A 13,148-nucleotide genomic window follows, 5' to 3' on the forward strand; every position below is an offset into this window, starting at 1 on the left:
AGTGGTGGGACAGAAGAACAAGGGGCTACAGTGGTGGGACAGAAGAACAAGGGGCTACAGTGGTGGGACAGAAGAACAAGGGGCTACAGTGGTGGGACAGAAGAACAAGGGGCTACAGTGGTGGGACAGAAGAACAAGGGGCTACAGTGGTGGGACAGAAGAACAAGGGGCTACAGTGGTGGGACAGAAGAACAAGGGGCTACAGTGGTGGGACAGAAGAACAAGGGGCTACAGTGGTGGGACAGAAGAACAAGGGGCTACAGTGGTGGGACAGAAGAACAAGGGGCTACAGTGGTGGGACAGAAGAACAAGGGGCGGGACAGAAGAACAAGGGGCTACAGTGGTGGGACAGAAGAACAAGGGGCTACAGTGGTGGGACAGAAGAACAAGGGGCTACAGTGGTGGGACAGAAGAACAAGGGGCTACAGTGGTGGGACAGAAGAACAAGGGGCTACAGTGGTGGGACAGAAGAACAAGGGGCTACAGTGGTGGGACAGAAGAACAAGGGGCTACAGTGGTGGGACAGAAGAACAAGGGGCTACAGTGGTGGGACAGAAGAACAAGGGGTTACAGTGGTGGGGCACATGTGCAGGGGTTACAGTGGTGGGGCACATGTGCAGGGGTGGGGCACATGTGCAGGAGGTGCAGGGGTGGGGCACATGTGCAGGAGGTACAGGGGTGGGGCACATGTGCAGGAGGTACAGGGGTGGGGCACATGTGCAGGAGGTACAGGGGTGGGGCACATGTGCAGGAGGTACAGGGGTGGGGCACATGTGCAGGAGGTACAGGGGTGGGGCACATGTGCAGGAGGTACAGGGGTGGGGCAGAAAAGCAGGGGGGTACAGTGATGGGGCAAATGAGCAGGAGGGATTCAGTGTTGGATTAGATCAGAAGGGTGTTACAGTGGTGGGAAAGAGGAGCAGGGGGGCTCAGTGTTGGGGCAGAGGAGAAAGGAGGCACATTGGTGGGACAGATGAGCAGGAGGTACAGTGGTGGGACAGAGGAGCAGGAGGTACAGTGGTGGGACAGAGGAGCAGGAGGTACAGTGGTGGGACAGAGGAGCAGGAGGTACAGTGGTGGGACAGAGGAGCAGGAGGTACAGTGGTGGGACAGATGAAAAATGGGGTACACTGGTAGGGCAGATGAGCAGATAAGTTCAGTGTTAGGACAGATGAGAAGATGGTTCAGCAGTGGGACAGAAGAGCAGGGTGGTACAGTGGCGGGGCAGATGAGCAGGGGCTTGCAGTGGCGGGGCAGATGAGCAGGCGGGTACAGTGGCGGGGCAGATGAGCAGGCGGGTACAGTGGCGGGGCAGATGAGCAGGGAGGACAATGATCTGAGGTGTGGAGTTGCAGAAATTGGGGCTGATCTGAGGCGTGAGAGTGCAGGATGTTAATTTCTCACTACTAAAGTAGTTTACAGCACTTACTTTATGAAAAATCCTTTTCATAATTGAGAGTGTGAAGTTTCCATTTTTTGTTATAAAATCGGCACTCTCAATTTCTTTGAAAACATTTTTCGGCTTACTGTGCTCAAAAGGTTGCCTACGCCTGTTATATTCCATATAAAAAGATTATAGCAATGCGATAGGTTGTGTAACCATAATGTCCATCCACAAATGGAATCCTCTACAAGGGGATTAGAAGCAAAATCCAGCAGGAGCTACAGAGTGTAAAAGAGAAGAGAGGCGCTTGTAAGTGTAGCAATATGTTGCTAAATGTTGTACCTTTATTAAATGTAACCGTATTGCTACACATAGATGTGCCTCCTCTCTTTTATACCCAGTTGTGACATGACGCTACGTGTATATCAAGTCAAAATTTTATTAAAACATTTTGCTTGTCTTGCAAAATGCCCTCAAACCAAGGTTTTACTGTAAATATAAAATAATATGCAAAGTGGTTGGAGGGAAGCTTGAGAATGGCAAAGATGTTTTTATTAAAAAATATGTGAGCCCCACTGCAGTTCCTCTTTAAGTGGTTAAACTGACCTAATTTGAAGGCAGACGTTCTTCCCTTTGTCTAAAAGAACAAAATGTTACAATCTTTCTCATTATCTCTCAGCGCTGAGGAATTGCACTTGTTAGATAGAATCATGGAAATGCTGGATTAAGATTGACTCAATATTGATATTAAAAGAAACAAGTGTAATAATTTAATGGACAAACATTTCCAGCTTTTGACCAACCACATTTTGAGTGTGGACCATTGACAGATGGACTTTCTAAACTGTCAACTGTACTCTGCACTCCCGGATATATTTTAATCTCTGTCTAACGTGGGAAAAACAGATGTAGATGTTTTGGTCTCCAGGTTCTACAACAAACTGAACAAGTTTGAGGCCAAGACCAGGGATCCTCTAGCCTTCACCGTAGATACTTCCCTCGGATGAGGATCCTTCTTCGAATGCTGTGCAAGATAGTGGAAATGTTTTCGGTGATTCTGCTTGTACCAAATTGGCCAAGAAGAATGTGGTGCACAGACCTGCTCAGACTTCTGGTGAACGAGCATTGGCCTTTTCCAAACAAGCCAGACTTTCTGACCCAAAGTCCCCCTTTTTCATCCTGCTTCTCAATCACTGCTTTTAACAGCATGACTGTTAACATACAGGTCCTAAAGGATAGGAGGTATCCTATATCTATTATTTAGGCCTTTCTTCAGTCTGGTGACCTCATGCCTTGCAATACCTTTTCTACAGGGAGTTCCTCATATAATTCCCCCAATTTAATCTCCTGTATCATCTTGGAAACTCAGCTTAGTTCTCTCTGCTCGTCGGAGACCCAATTTAGAAGAGATTAGACATTCCGTTGGAAGACCTCAACGTTAGGGTTGTCTTTACATCTGTTTGGTGTGTTTCTGAGTTAGCAGTTCTCTCTAGTAAACACACTGTTTTGAATAAGGTGGTTTTGATACCAAATCCTTCCATTTACCTAAGGTAGTCTCTTTTCCACCTCCTGCTTTACTGTGGCTAGGTTTTACCATTGCTAGGTGGGTCAGACAACTAATTTTTAGGCCTTATTCATACCTGAACGATTTTCTGCTTAAAGCTTTAAAACACTTAACAAGGCAAATTAATTTCAATGGCTCTGTTCACATCTGAGCATTCTGTCGCCTGAAGCAAAACGCCTGTCGCTCATAAAAGTACACAAGCCTCTTTTTTTTTTTTTTTCCTGTTGCTCATAAAAGTACATGCCCTTCTTTTTGGCTTGTTGAAGGCAGATTGGGCCCCACTGACTTCAATGGAAACGCCTGAAAATGGACAACATGAGTGTTAGCAATTTTGCTTGTAATACACTTCTAAAAACGCTGAAAAATGCCTGAAAGTTTCTCTGCTCAGGTGTGAACTCAGCCTTGGGGCCTACTTTCTTAATGGGTTGGTTCATGCTGACTTATAAACAAACACTAACCTGTCCCACGATCCAGCGATGCGGCCGCTCGAAACCTCTGTTCTCTTTCCCACCTCTCCTTTTGCGCTGGCATCACTTATGTGGGCACCCTGCTGTGGCAGCTTGCGGCTTCACAGCTGGATGTGCACTGCGTATGTGCAAGTCGCAATGCGCTGTTCTGAATAGCCACGCAAACTTCTGGGACCTGTGACGTGTCCCAGAAGATTGCAGTGAGCGAGGGGGGGGGGGGAGGAGTCGCCAAGGCAGCATGGACAGAAGTGGGAGCTGGGTACTGGGTAATTACTTGATAAATGCGGCATGTTGAGGTTAGAACTCCTTAAAGTGGAAATTCCACTTTTGGGTGGAAATCTGCTTTAAGTTTTTTATTTTTTGGGTTTTTCCGTGTTTGTTTTATTTTTTATTTTTTTCTGAGCGTTTTTTTTTTCTCCATGTGATCCTACTTGACTTGATCATTCTCAATTAAGATGCAACTACCTCTCTGAGGGTCTGCTATGTTATAAATATCAACTTTTAAATAGATTTTGTATGCTTTTTGATGAAGGCTTCATAGCCAAAACGTGTCAGTATATACTCTGTACTAGTGCTGAAACAACTAATCGATTATGAAAATAATCGTTAGTTGCAGCCCTACTCTGTACCTGTATCCTCAAAGTACTTTTATTTAAGAGCATGCCGAGTTGCCAGCCTTTCCAGATTAAGATTATTCATCTGAACGCCCTGGTTAGAGTACTGGATTCCAGTCCATGGACTTAGATATTCAGCAGTAGAGCTAGGATAACTTCTTTGCCTTTTACCAAGGTCTGGAGGTGGCCCTAGCAAAAGTTCTTGCCTTCTTCCAATCACGAGAAGGTAACCGCAAATACAGTGGATATAAAAAGTCTACACACCCATGTTAAAATGTCAGGTTTCTGTGATGTAAAAAATGAGACAAATATAAATCGTTTCAGAACTTTTTCCACCTCTTAATGTGACCTATAAACTGTACAACTCAATTGAAAAACAAACTGAAATCTTTTAGGGGGGAGTAAAATAATGTGGTTGCATAAGTGTGCACACCCTCTTATGACTGGGGATGTAGCTGTGTTCAGAATTAACCACCTCAATACCAGGCACTTAGAGGAATTTCACTGTGAAAAAAATTAATAAAAGCCAGCAGCTACAAATACTGCAGCTGTTGACTTTTAATAAATGGACACTTACCTGTCCCAGGATCCAGCGATGTCGGCAGCCGAGGCCGATCGATCGCTCGGCTGCCGCCGCCGCTATTCTAGGTGTGGGAATCAGGAAGTGAAGCGTTGCGGCTTCACTTCCCGGTTCCCTACTGCGCATGCGCGAGTCGCGCAGCGCAATAGGAATTGTCCTCGCTGTCTCTGGGACCCGTGTGTGTCCCAGCAGACAGCGCGCAGGGACAGGAAGAGGCATAGAGTTAGACTCCTGTGGGAGTCTATTCCCAGAAGTGGGTGCAAATACCAGTCTTAGGTATCTGCACCCCCTCCCCCCTGAAAGGTGCCAATTGTGACACCGGAGGGGGGGAGGGTTCCGATGAGTGGAAGTTCCACTTTAGGGTGGAACCCCGCTTTAAACACCTTCCTGCCCAGACCAATTTTGAGCTTTCAGCGCTGTCGCACTTTGAATGATAATTGCGCGGTCATGCTACACTGTACCCAAATTAAATTTTTATCATTTTTTTTCCCACAAATAGAGCTTTCTTTTGGTGGTATTTGATCACCTCTATGGTTTTTATTTTTTGCTAAACAAAAAGACTGAATTTTGAAAAAAAATAAATGTTTCAAAACTTTGTAAATAAGTACATTTTCTCCTTCACTGATGGGCACTGATAAGGCGACACTGACGGGCACTGATAAGGCGACACTGATGGGCACTGATGAGGTGATACCAATGAAGTGGCACTGATGAGGTGGCATTGATGGGCACTGATAGTTGGCACTGATGGGCGACGCGGATGGACACTGATAGGTGGCACAAATTGGCACTGATAGGTGGCACAAATTGGCACGGATAGGTGGCACGGATGGGCATGGATAGGTGGCACGGATGGGCATGGATAGGTGGCACGGATGGGCATGGATAGGTGGCACGGATGGGCACGGATAGGTGGCACGGATGGGCACGGATAGGTGGCACGGATGGGCACGGATAGGTGGCACGGATGGGCACTCATAGGTGGCACTGATAGGCGACATTGTATTGTTTTGTATTGATGGATGCCAATCAGTGCCAAACAATGCATGCCAATCAGTGATGCTCATTGTGGGCACTGATTGGCATCCATTGTGGGCACTGACTGGCATCCCTGGGGGTCTAAGGTGGCATACCTGGTGCTGGGCATCCCTGGTGGCGTCCCTGGTGGTCCAGTTTGGGCATCCTCGGGGGGCTGTGCTGATAAGCGATCAGCACAGACCCCCCCCCTGTCAGAGGAGCAGCCGATCGGCTCTCGTCTGACAGACACGAGTTAAGAAAAGCCGATCACCGGCTCTTCCTATTTACACTATTATCAGCCGTGATTGGACACGGCTGATCACGTGGTAAAGAGTCTCCGTCGGAGACTCTTTACCGAGATCGTAGTTGCGGGGTGTCAGACTGACACCCCGCAACAACGATCGCCACGATGCGCGCATCGGCTCAAAATCCTGAGGACATCCTATGACGTCCGGTCAGGATTTTGAAACCACTTTGCAGCCATCATTTGCCTATAGGGTGGGCGGCAAGTGGTTAAGCAATCACATTAAAACTCATGTTAAATAGGTGTTGGTACACACCTGTCATCGTTTAAAGTGCCTCTGATTAACCCCATACAAAGTTAAGCTGTTCTAGTAGGTCTTTCCTGACATTTTCCTAGTTGCATCCTAGCCTTGGTCTGCAGAGTTTCCAAAGCATCAGATGGATCTCATTGTTAAAAGGTATCAGTCAGGAGACTGGCATGAAATAATTTTCAAGGCATTAGATATACCATTGAACACTGTGAAGACAGTCATCATCAAGTGGGGAAAATATGGCACAACAGTTAAATTACCATAAACTGGACTTCCCTCCAATATTGATGAAAATACGAGAAGAAAACTGGTCAGGGAGGCTGCCAATAGACCTACAGCAACATTAAAGGAGCTGCAGGAATATCTGGCAAGTACTGGCTGTGTGGTACATGTGATAACAATCTCCCGTATTCTTCATATGTCTGGGCTATGGGGTAGTGTGACAAGGCGGAAGCCTTTTCTTACAAAGCAAAACATCTCCGGCTAAATTTTGCAACAACACATCTAAAGTCTCCCAAAAGCATGTGGCAAAATGCGTTACAGTCTGATGAATCCAAGGTTGAACTTTTTGACCATAATTCCAAAAGATATGTTTGACGCAAAAAACACCATACTCCCCATGAAGCATGGTGGTGGCAGCATCATGCTTTGGAGCTGTTTTTCTTCAGCTGGAACAGGGGCCTTAGTCAGGGTAGAGGGAATTATGAAGGTCCAAGTACCAGTTAATATTGGCACAAAACCTTCAAGCTCGTGCTAGAAAGCTGAACATGAAGATGAACTTCATCTTTCAGCAAGACAATAACATAAAGCATACATCCAAATCAACAAAGGAATGGCTTCACCAGAAGAAGATTAAAGTTGTGGAATGGCCCAGCCGGACCCCAGACCTGAATCTGATTAAAAATCTGTGGTGTGATCTGAAGAGGGCTGTGCTCAGGAGATGCCCTCACAATCTGACAGATTTGGAGTGTTTTTGCAAAGAAGAGTGGGCAAATATTGCCAAGTCAAGATGTGCCATGCTGATAGACTCATACCCGAAAAGACTGAGTGCTGTAATAGAATCAAAAGGTACTTCAGCAAAGTATTAGTGTAAGGGTGTGCACACTTATGCAACCATATTATTTTATTTTTACTTCCCTCCACCTTAAAGATTCCAGTTTGTTCAGCTAATTTTGTACGGTTTATAGGTCACACTAAAGGTGGAAAAAGTTCTGAAATCATTTATCTTTGTCTCATTTTTCTACATCACAGAAACCTGACATTTTAACCACTTAAGGACCGCTGTATTGCCATTGTACGTCATCGCAATGGCACAGGCAGGCACAAGCACGTACATGTACGTGCCTGCCTTCCAGCGGGTGGGGGGTCCGATAGGACCCCCTCCCACTGGACACGGCGGTCCAGTTCGCTGCAGGAGCGATCCGTGATGAGGGGATGGCCATTGGTTTCTGGCCACCCCCTCTCGATCGCTCCTGGCCAATGAGAAGCTTCCTCCCACTGTGTATTGTATACACAGGAAGGAGGAAGTGATGTCTTTCTCCTCGGGGCGGTCTTTTTGACCGGACTACGAGGAGAAGACAGAAAGTAAGTGTGCACCAACACTACACTGACATGTAGGTACACACAGGCACACATATAGCGTTAGGTACCCCCATATACTACCCAATAATGGTTTTAACCCCCTGATTGCCCCTAGTTAACCCTTTCACGAGCGATCACAGTATAAGTGTCACTGGTGACGCTGGTTAGCCAGTTAGTTATTTAGGTTCCCCGTCAGGTTTTTATATAGCGCCAGGGACCCCCATATACTACCTAATAAAAATTTGAACCCCCTGATTGCCCCTAGTTAACCCTTTCACCAGTGATCACCGTATAAGTGTTACGGGTGACTCTGGTTAGTTTGCTTTTTATAGCATCAGGGCACCCACCATTTATTACTCAATAAAGGTTTAACCCCCTGATCACCAGGCGGGTGATATCAGTTAGGTTTTAGGGTCAGGGTCTGCGTCGCCCCAGGCAGCGCTAGGTTAGTGCCAGTACCGCTAACACCCACACGCAAAGCATAAACCTCCCGTAGTGGTATAGAATCTGAACAGATCAATATCTGATCTGACCGGATCTATACTAGCATCCCCAGCAGTTTAGGGTTCCAAAAAAACGCATTGTTAGCGGGATCAGCCCAAATACCTGCTAGCACCTGCGTTTTGCCCCTATGCCCAGCCCACCCAAGTGCAGTATCGATCGATCGATCACTGTCACTTACAAAACACTAAACACATAACTGCAGCGATCGCAGAGTCAGGCCTGATCCCTGCGATCGCTAACAGTTTTTTTTGGTAGCATTTTATATTTAAATCCGGAAGGCAGTGCTTGGTTTTCGGGGTCCCGTACGTGGCTAGGCTCCCAAAAAGTCCCCCACATGTGGTATCCCCGTACTCGGGAGAAGCAGCAGAATTTATTTTGGGGTGTAATTTGACTTATGCCCGTAGCATGTGTGAGCAATATATCATTTAGTGACAACTTTGTGCAAAAAAAAAAAATTGTAAAATTCCTGCAACTTGTGGCAAAATATAAAATATTTCATGGACTCAACATGCCTCTCAGTAAATAGCTTGGGGTGTCTACTTTCCAAAATGGGGTCATTTGGGGGGGGTTTGTGTTATTTTGGCATTTTATGGCCTTCGAAACTGTGATAGGTAGTGAGGAGTGAAATCAAAAATTTACACCCTTAGAAACCCTGAAGGCAGTGATTGGTTTTCGGGGGTGCCGTACGCAGCTAGACTCCCAAAAAGTCCCACATATGTGGTATCCTCGTACTCAGGAGAAGCAGCTGAATATATTTTGGGGTGCAATTCTACATATAACTATGGCATGTGTGAGCAATATATCATTTAGTGACAACTTTTTGTAAACTTTTTTTTTTTTTTTTTTTTGTGTCATTATTCAATCGCTTGGGACAAAAAGAAAAAATATTCAATGGGGTCATTTGGGGGGGGGGGGTTTGTACTGCCCTGCCATTTTAGCACCTCAAGAAATGAGATAGGCAGTCGTAAATTAAAAGCTGTGTCAATTCCAGAAAATGTACTCTAGTTTGTAGACGCTATAACTTTTGCGCAAACCAATAAATATACGCTTATTGACATTTTTTTTTACTAAAGACATGTGGCTGAATACATTTTGCCCTAAATGTTTGACTAAAATTGAGTTTATTCGATTTTTCTTATAACAAAAAGTAGAAAATATCATTTTTTCTTAAAATTTTCGGTCTTTTTCCATTTATATCGCAAAAAATAAAAATCGCAGAGGCAATCAAATACCATCAAAAGAAAGCTCTATTTGTGGGAAGAAAAGCAGTGCAGTGCGAAATTGTAAAAAGACCTCTGGTCCTTAGGGTGTTTATTGGTCCGGGGCTGAAGTGGTTAACAGGGGTGTGTAAATGTTTTCTCCACTGTAATCTATGAACCATAAATACAAGTCCGGTGTCCTGTGCTGTACTCCCCAAGATAATTCATTTAGACCCCTTTCACACCGAGGCGTTTTTCAGGAGCTTTTGAGCTAAAAATAGTGCCTGTAAAGTGCTTGAAAAACGGCTCCCCTACAGTCTCAGTGTGAAAGCTGGAGTGCTTTCACACTGAGACGATGTGCTGGCAGGACATTTAAAAAAAACTCCTGCAAGCAGCATCTTTGGAGCGGTGAAGGAGTGGTGTATACACCACTCCTGCCCATTGAAATGAATGGGCACCGCTGCCAAACCACTGGCAAAGTGCCACTGCAGCAGCGCTTTGCGAGTTGTTTTAACCCTTTTTCGGTCACTAGCGGGGGTTAAGAGCTCTCCGCTAGAGACAAAAAACCCCCGCAAATAGGATATAGTAAGTCTCAAGTCTAATTTTAATAGAGAAAAAAAAATAGAAGAGTTACCGCTGGTGTGGAGTTAATTTTTGGCAAACTTGTTGAAGGAAAAGTTCTAAATGTATCTCTAAGTAGCGCATATTTTAAAAGTATGTGAGTTAATATTTCACATGAAAAGCTGAAATCCTAATCCTGATTTTTATAGATGGAATGGCTAGAAGGGTCCCTGATTGTGAAAGGGCCCCATAAAGCACCATAGGATTGACCCTTATCTCTACTCTATTATTCAGTTTATATTTGAATGGGTTTAGACAGGCTGAATGAAGAATTTTATCTTAAATTGAAACATTCATCTACCTATAGTGACTTTTGGGTATGTATCTTTATTTTATTCTAGTCTGATTTTTATGTACAAATAACTGTTGATCCTGCCAGTCCACGGAAGCACATCTGTGCTGCTGTGGTCCATTTGCATCCCTCGGCTCCCAGTTGGAGCTACAGGATGCCAGTAGTGTGCCTTTAGCTCTGTAGCAGTAACTCACTACCCAGTCTTGCTTTTATAGTTAACGCAGGTTCTTAGATGGCGCCTCATTGTCAGAACCTAAAGCCTGTAGTAGTGTGGGTCATACTGTGGACTGTAACTCACACGCTCGCAGTAAATGCTGGAGATGGAAAGCCTATGTGGTCACATGGCATTTTATAGAAGAATGTTTAAGTGGCCTGTGGTGAATTATAAGTAATTTCGCATAAGCTTTAATTATAATATTAAATAAGGAGTAGATGTTGGACCTGACAGAAACTGAAAATCATTGTTGAATTGGCTTTTCTAAAAATCATAAAGTTTGGCTTAAGTGCACTGAAAGAGAAGACAAAGTCAGAATACACAGGCTGCATGCAGTCATTGAGCAGGTTCTGTTGCCTACCACGTGTCTCCTGGTGTCTTTCTGCAGCTGACACACAAGTCTCTTCTAATATTTAGTTACCTGTGTTGAGGCATGCTGGATGTGGAGACTGAAAAATGGGGCCAAATGAGTAAAACATACAAAGCTGGATCAATGTACTGAATGCTTTTGAATTTGTAACATCAGAGTATAGATGATATGTTTTTGATCTGTGGAGTAAGCAGATTTTTCCATCTTTCTGAACACTGTATATTGTCCTGAAATGAACATGTAACTTTGCTCGATTTCCTTCTTCTGAATCTCTTGGATTTGTTTTCTGTGGAGTTGGCAGTCATTTTGACAAGGAAATATTGTGTTTCTACAGCTGGGCCTCGTTCCTGACAGAAGGTCAGTGCCAGCGGGATTGGCTCTTCAACCCTTATCACCGCAGGGTCTGCAAGGCAAAACTGTGAGTGGTGTATTTATCTGTAATAACAGCATTCAGTCCGTGTTCTGTGCACAACCTTCCATAGTCCTCTAACAAAATATTCCCCCCCTGCTGACAACGCCACCAATCATCTCTCTGTATCTGCCATATGATGAGAATCCGATTACAGAGTTTTCTAATTATTAGTGTGACTGCTGGATGAATTACAGAGCAAACCTCCAGCATAATTATACATATTTACATGAGGATTGCCTTTTAAAGGAATCTCTAGTACATTTTCATGTGAATAATGATCATCTTATTGTAAAAATTGCTGTCAGCATTAACGTTTTAAATATATGGCTCCTGTATATAGATTGTAGCTACATCTGTATGTGGGGGGAGCCATAGCTGTGTTCTGCTTATTGACACTGCACAGTAATTTTGTACTCTCATTATACTATGCGTTTGCTTTCACTGAGTACAGATTATAATCTAAAGCTGGCCATTCATGGATCGAAATCCAGCAGAGACCAGCAGAATTTTGATCCATGTACGGGCCGAGAGGTTGTACAGAAGTCGATATACTGACCAACTTTTGTACCGCCGCCTTGTTGTATTTTCCTCGCTCCTTCAGTGCCATCAGCTTTAGCTGGCAGCACTGATCAGTGTATTTTGACAATGGGGAAGTTTCCGCTGTTGGAATACAGTAGCTCAGCGGGGAGTTTCTTCCATTCACTTTGTGTGCAGATGGGGGAATAATCATTTTGTTTCGATTCATCTATGGGCTGCTTAGGTGTGGTTTATCCTGTAATTTCAGTGTATTATTTCTCAACGCTCTATACACTGTTGGGAGACTCTACTAATTTGTATATGACACGTACACATGCAAGAAAATGTGAGTCAAATCATAATTAAATTTCAGGTAAGTTATTAAAATTGTTCACTAAGAACAGTGTTTATAATTGGTATGCCGATCACCCCCCCCCCCCCCCCCCCCAAAATGCTGTGACTGTATATCTTAATCTAAAAATACAAGATGTAGACTGGATATTCATAGATCCTGGGTTATAGCCTGGTACTGTAAGGTGACTGCATACTGGCAAAGCTTTGCTAGACACGCCCCCCTCAGCGTACCCCTATAATACTACCCTACACTGTAAAACCTCAGTATTTTGTTTGTGTTCTAAGGTGATGGATCTCTTCTCCCTTAGAAAAATCATTTCCTTCACTAGTTTATTATTTTACTTCGCATTCTTCATTTGGCTTCTGACTGTCATCAAATTCAACAATTGAAGCAGTGCATAGAGCTGAAACAAATCTCCCTATGTACGTTTTACATGTGTATCTGCTGTCCTTGGCTTTATTTACTGTTTTTAGAAAGTAAAAAGATCATGTTAGATTTTCTCTTCCTGTTCAACACTGCAGTGAAGCCTGGGCATACAGTCAACACAGCCGATTGGAGGAAAGGCACACACCCCCTCTCCTTGTAGGTTGAGACTTTCGGAGCTGATTGTTGCATAGTTCAGGGCTCTGCTAATCTATTTATAGCATCCTCCCCAACACAAAACTCAGGCTGCTTTTATCATATGTGATGGAAAACTTGTCAGGAGTTATCAGGCTGATAACAGAAGAACGGTGCAGGAGACCGCTACTGGACAGTGCTTTGAAGAGAGATAACAAAACACGATATATGCTCAGCTCAAATTTCATGAAGTGGCTTTACATTCACTTTAACCTTGAAAGCTGTACCTAGACTTCTGTCTGTGTGCACTTACCTGTACTGTTGCTTCAGGCACTGGATTCTGCTT

General features: G+C 44.3%; 1 protein-coding gene across 15 annotated transcripts in view; it reads left to right on the top strand.

Annotated features, from left to right (window-relative positions):
• The window catches only part of PLEKHA5 (pleckstrin homology domain containing A5), a 261,676-nt gene that overhangs the window by 163,142 nt on the left and 85,386 nt on the right, over nucleotides 1-13,148 (top strand). For all 15 annotated transcript variants that reach the window (XM_077468643.1, XM_077468647.1, XM_077468649.1 and 12 more), the window contains one exon: nucleotides 11,296-11,379. In XM_077468643.1, the coding sequence (XP_077324769.1) occupies nucleotides 11,296-11,379 (84 nt within the window). The remainder of the gene's footprint in view (nucleotides 1-11,295; nucleotides 11,380-13,148) is intronic.

This window comes from Lithobates pipiens, unplaced genomic scaffold (genome assembly GCF_037356315.1).
Source record: "Lithobates pipiens isolate NorthernLeopardFrog02 unplaced genomic scaffold, aLitPip1_a1.2 Scaffold_8, whole genome shotgun sequence".
NCBI classification, from domain to species: Eukaryota; Metazoa; Chordata; class Amphibia; order Anura; family Ranidae; genus Lithobates; species Lithobates pipiens.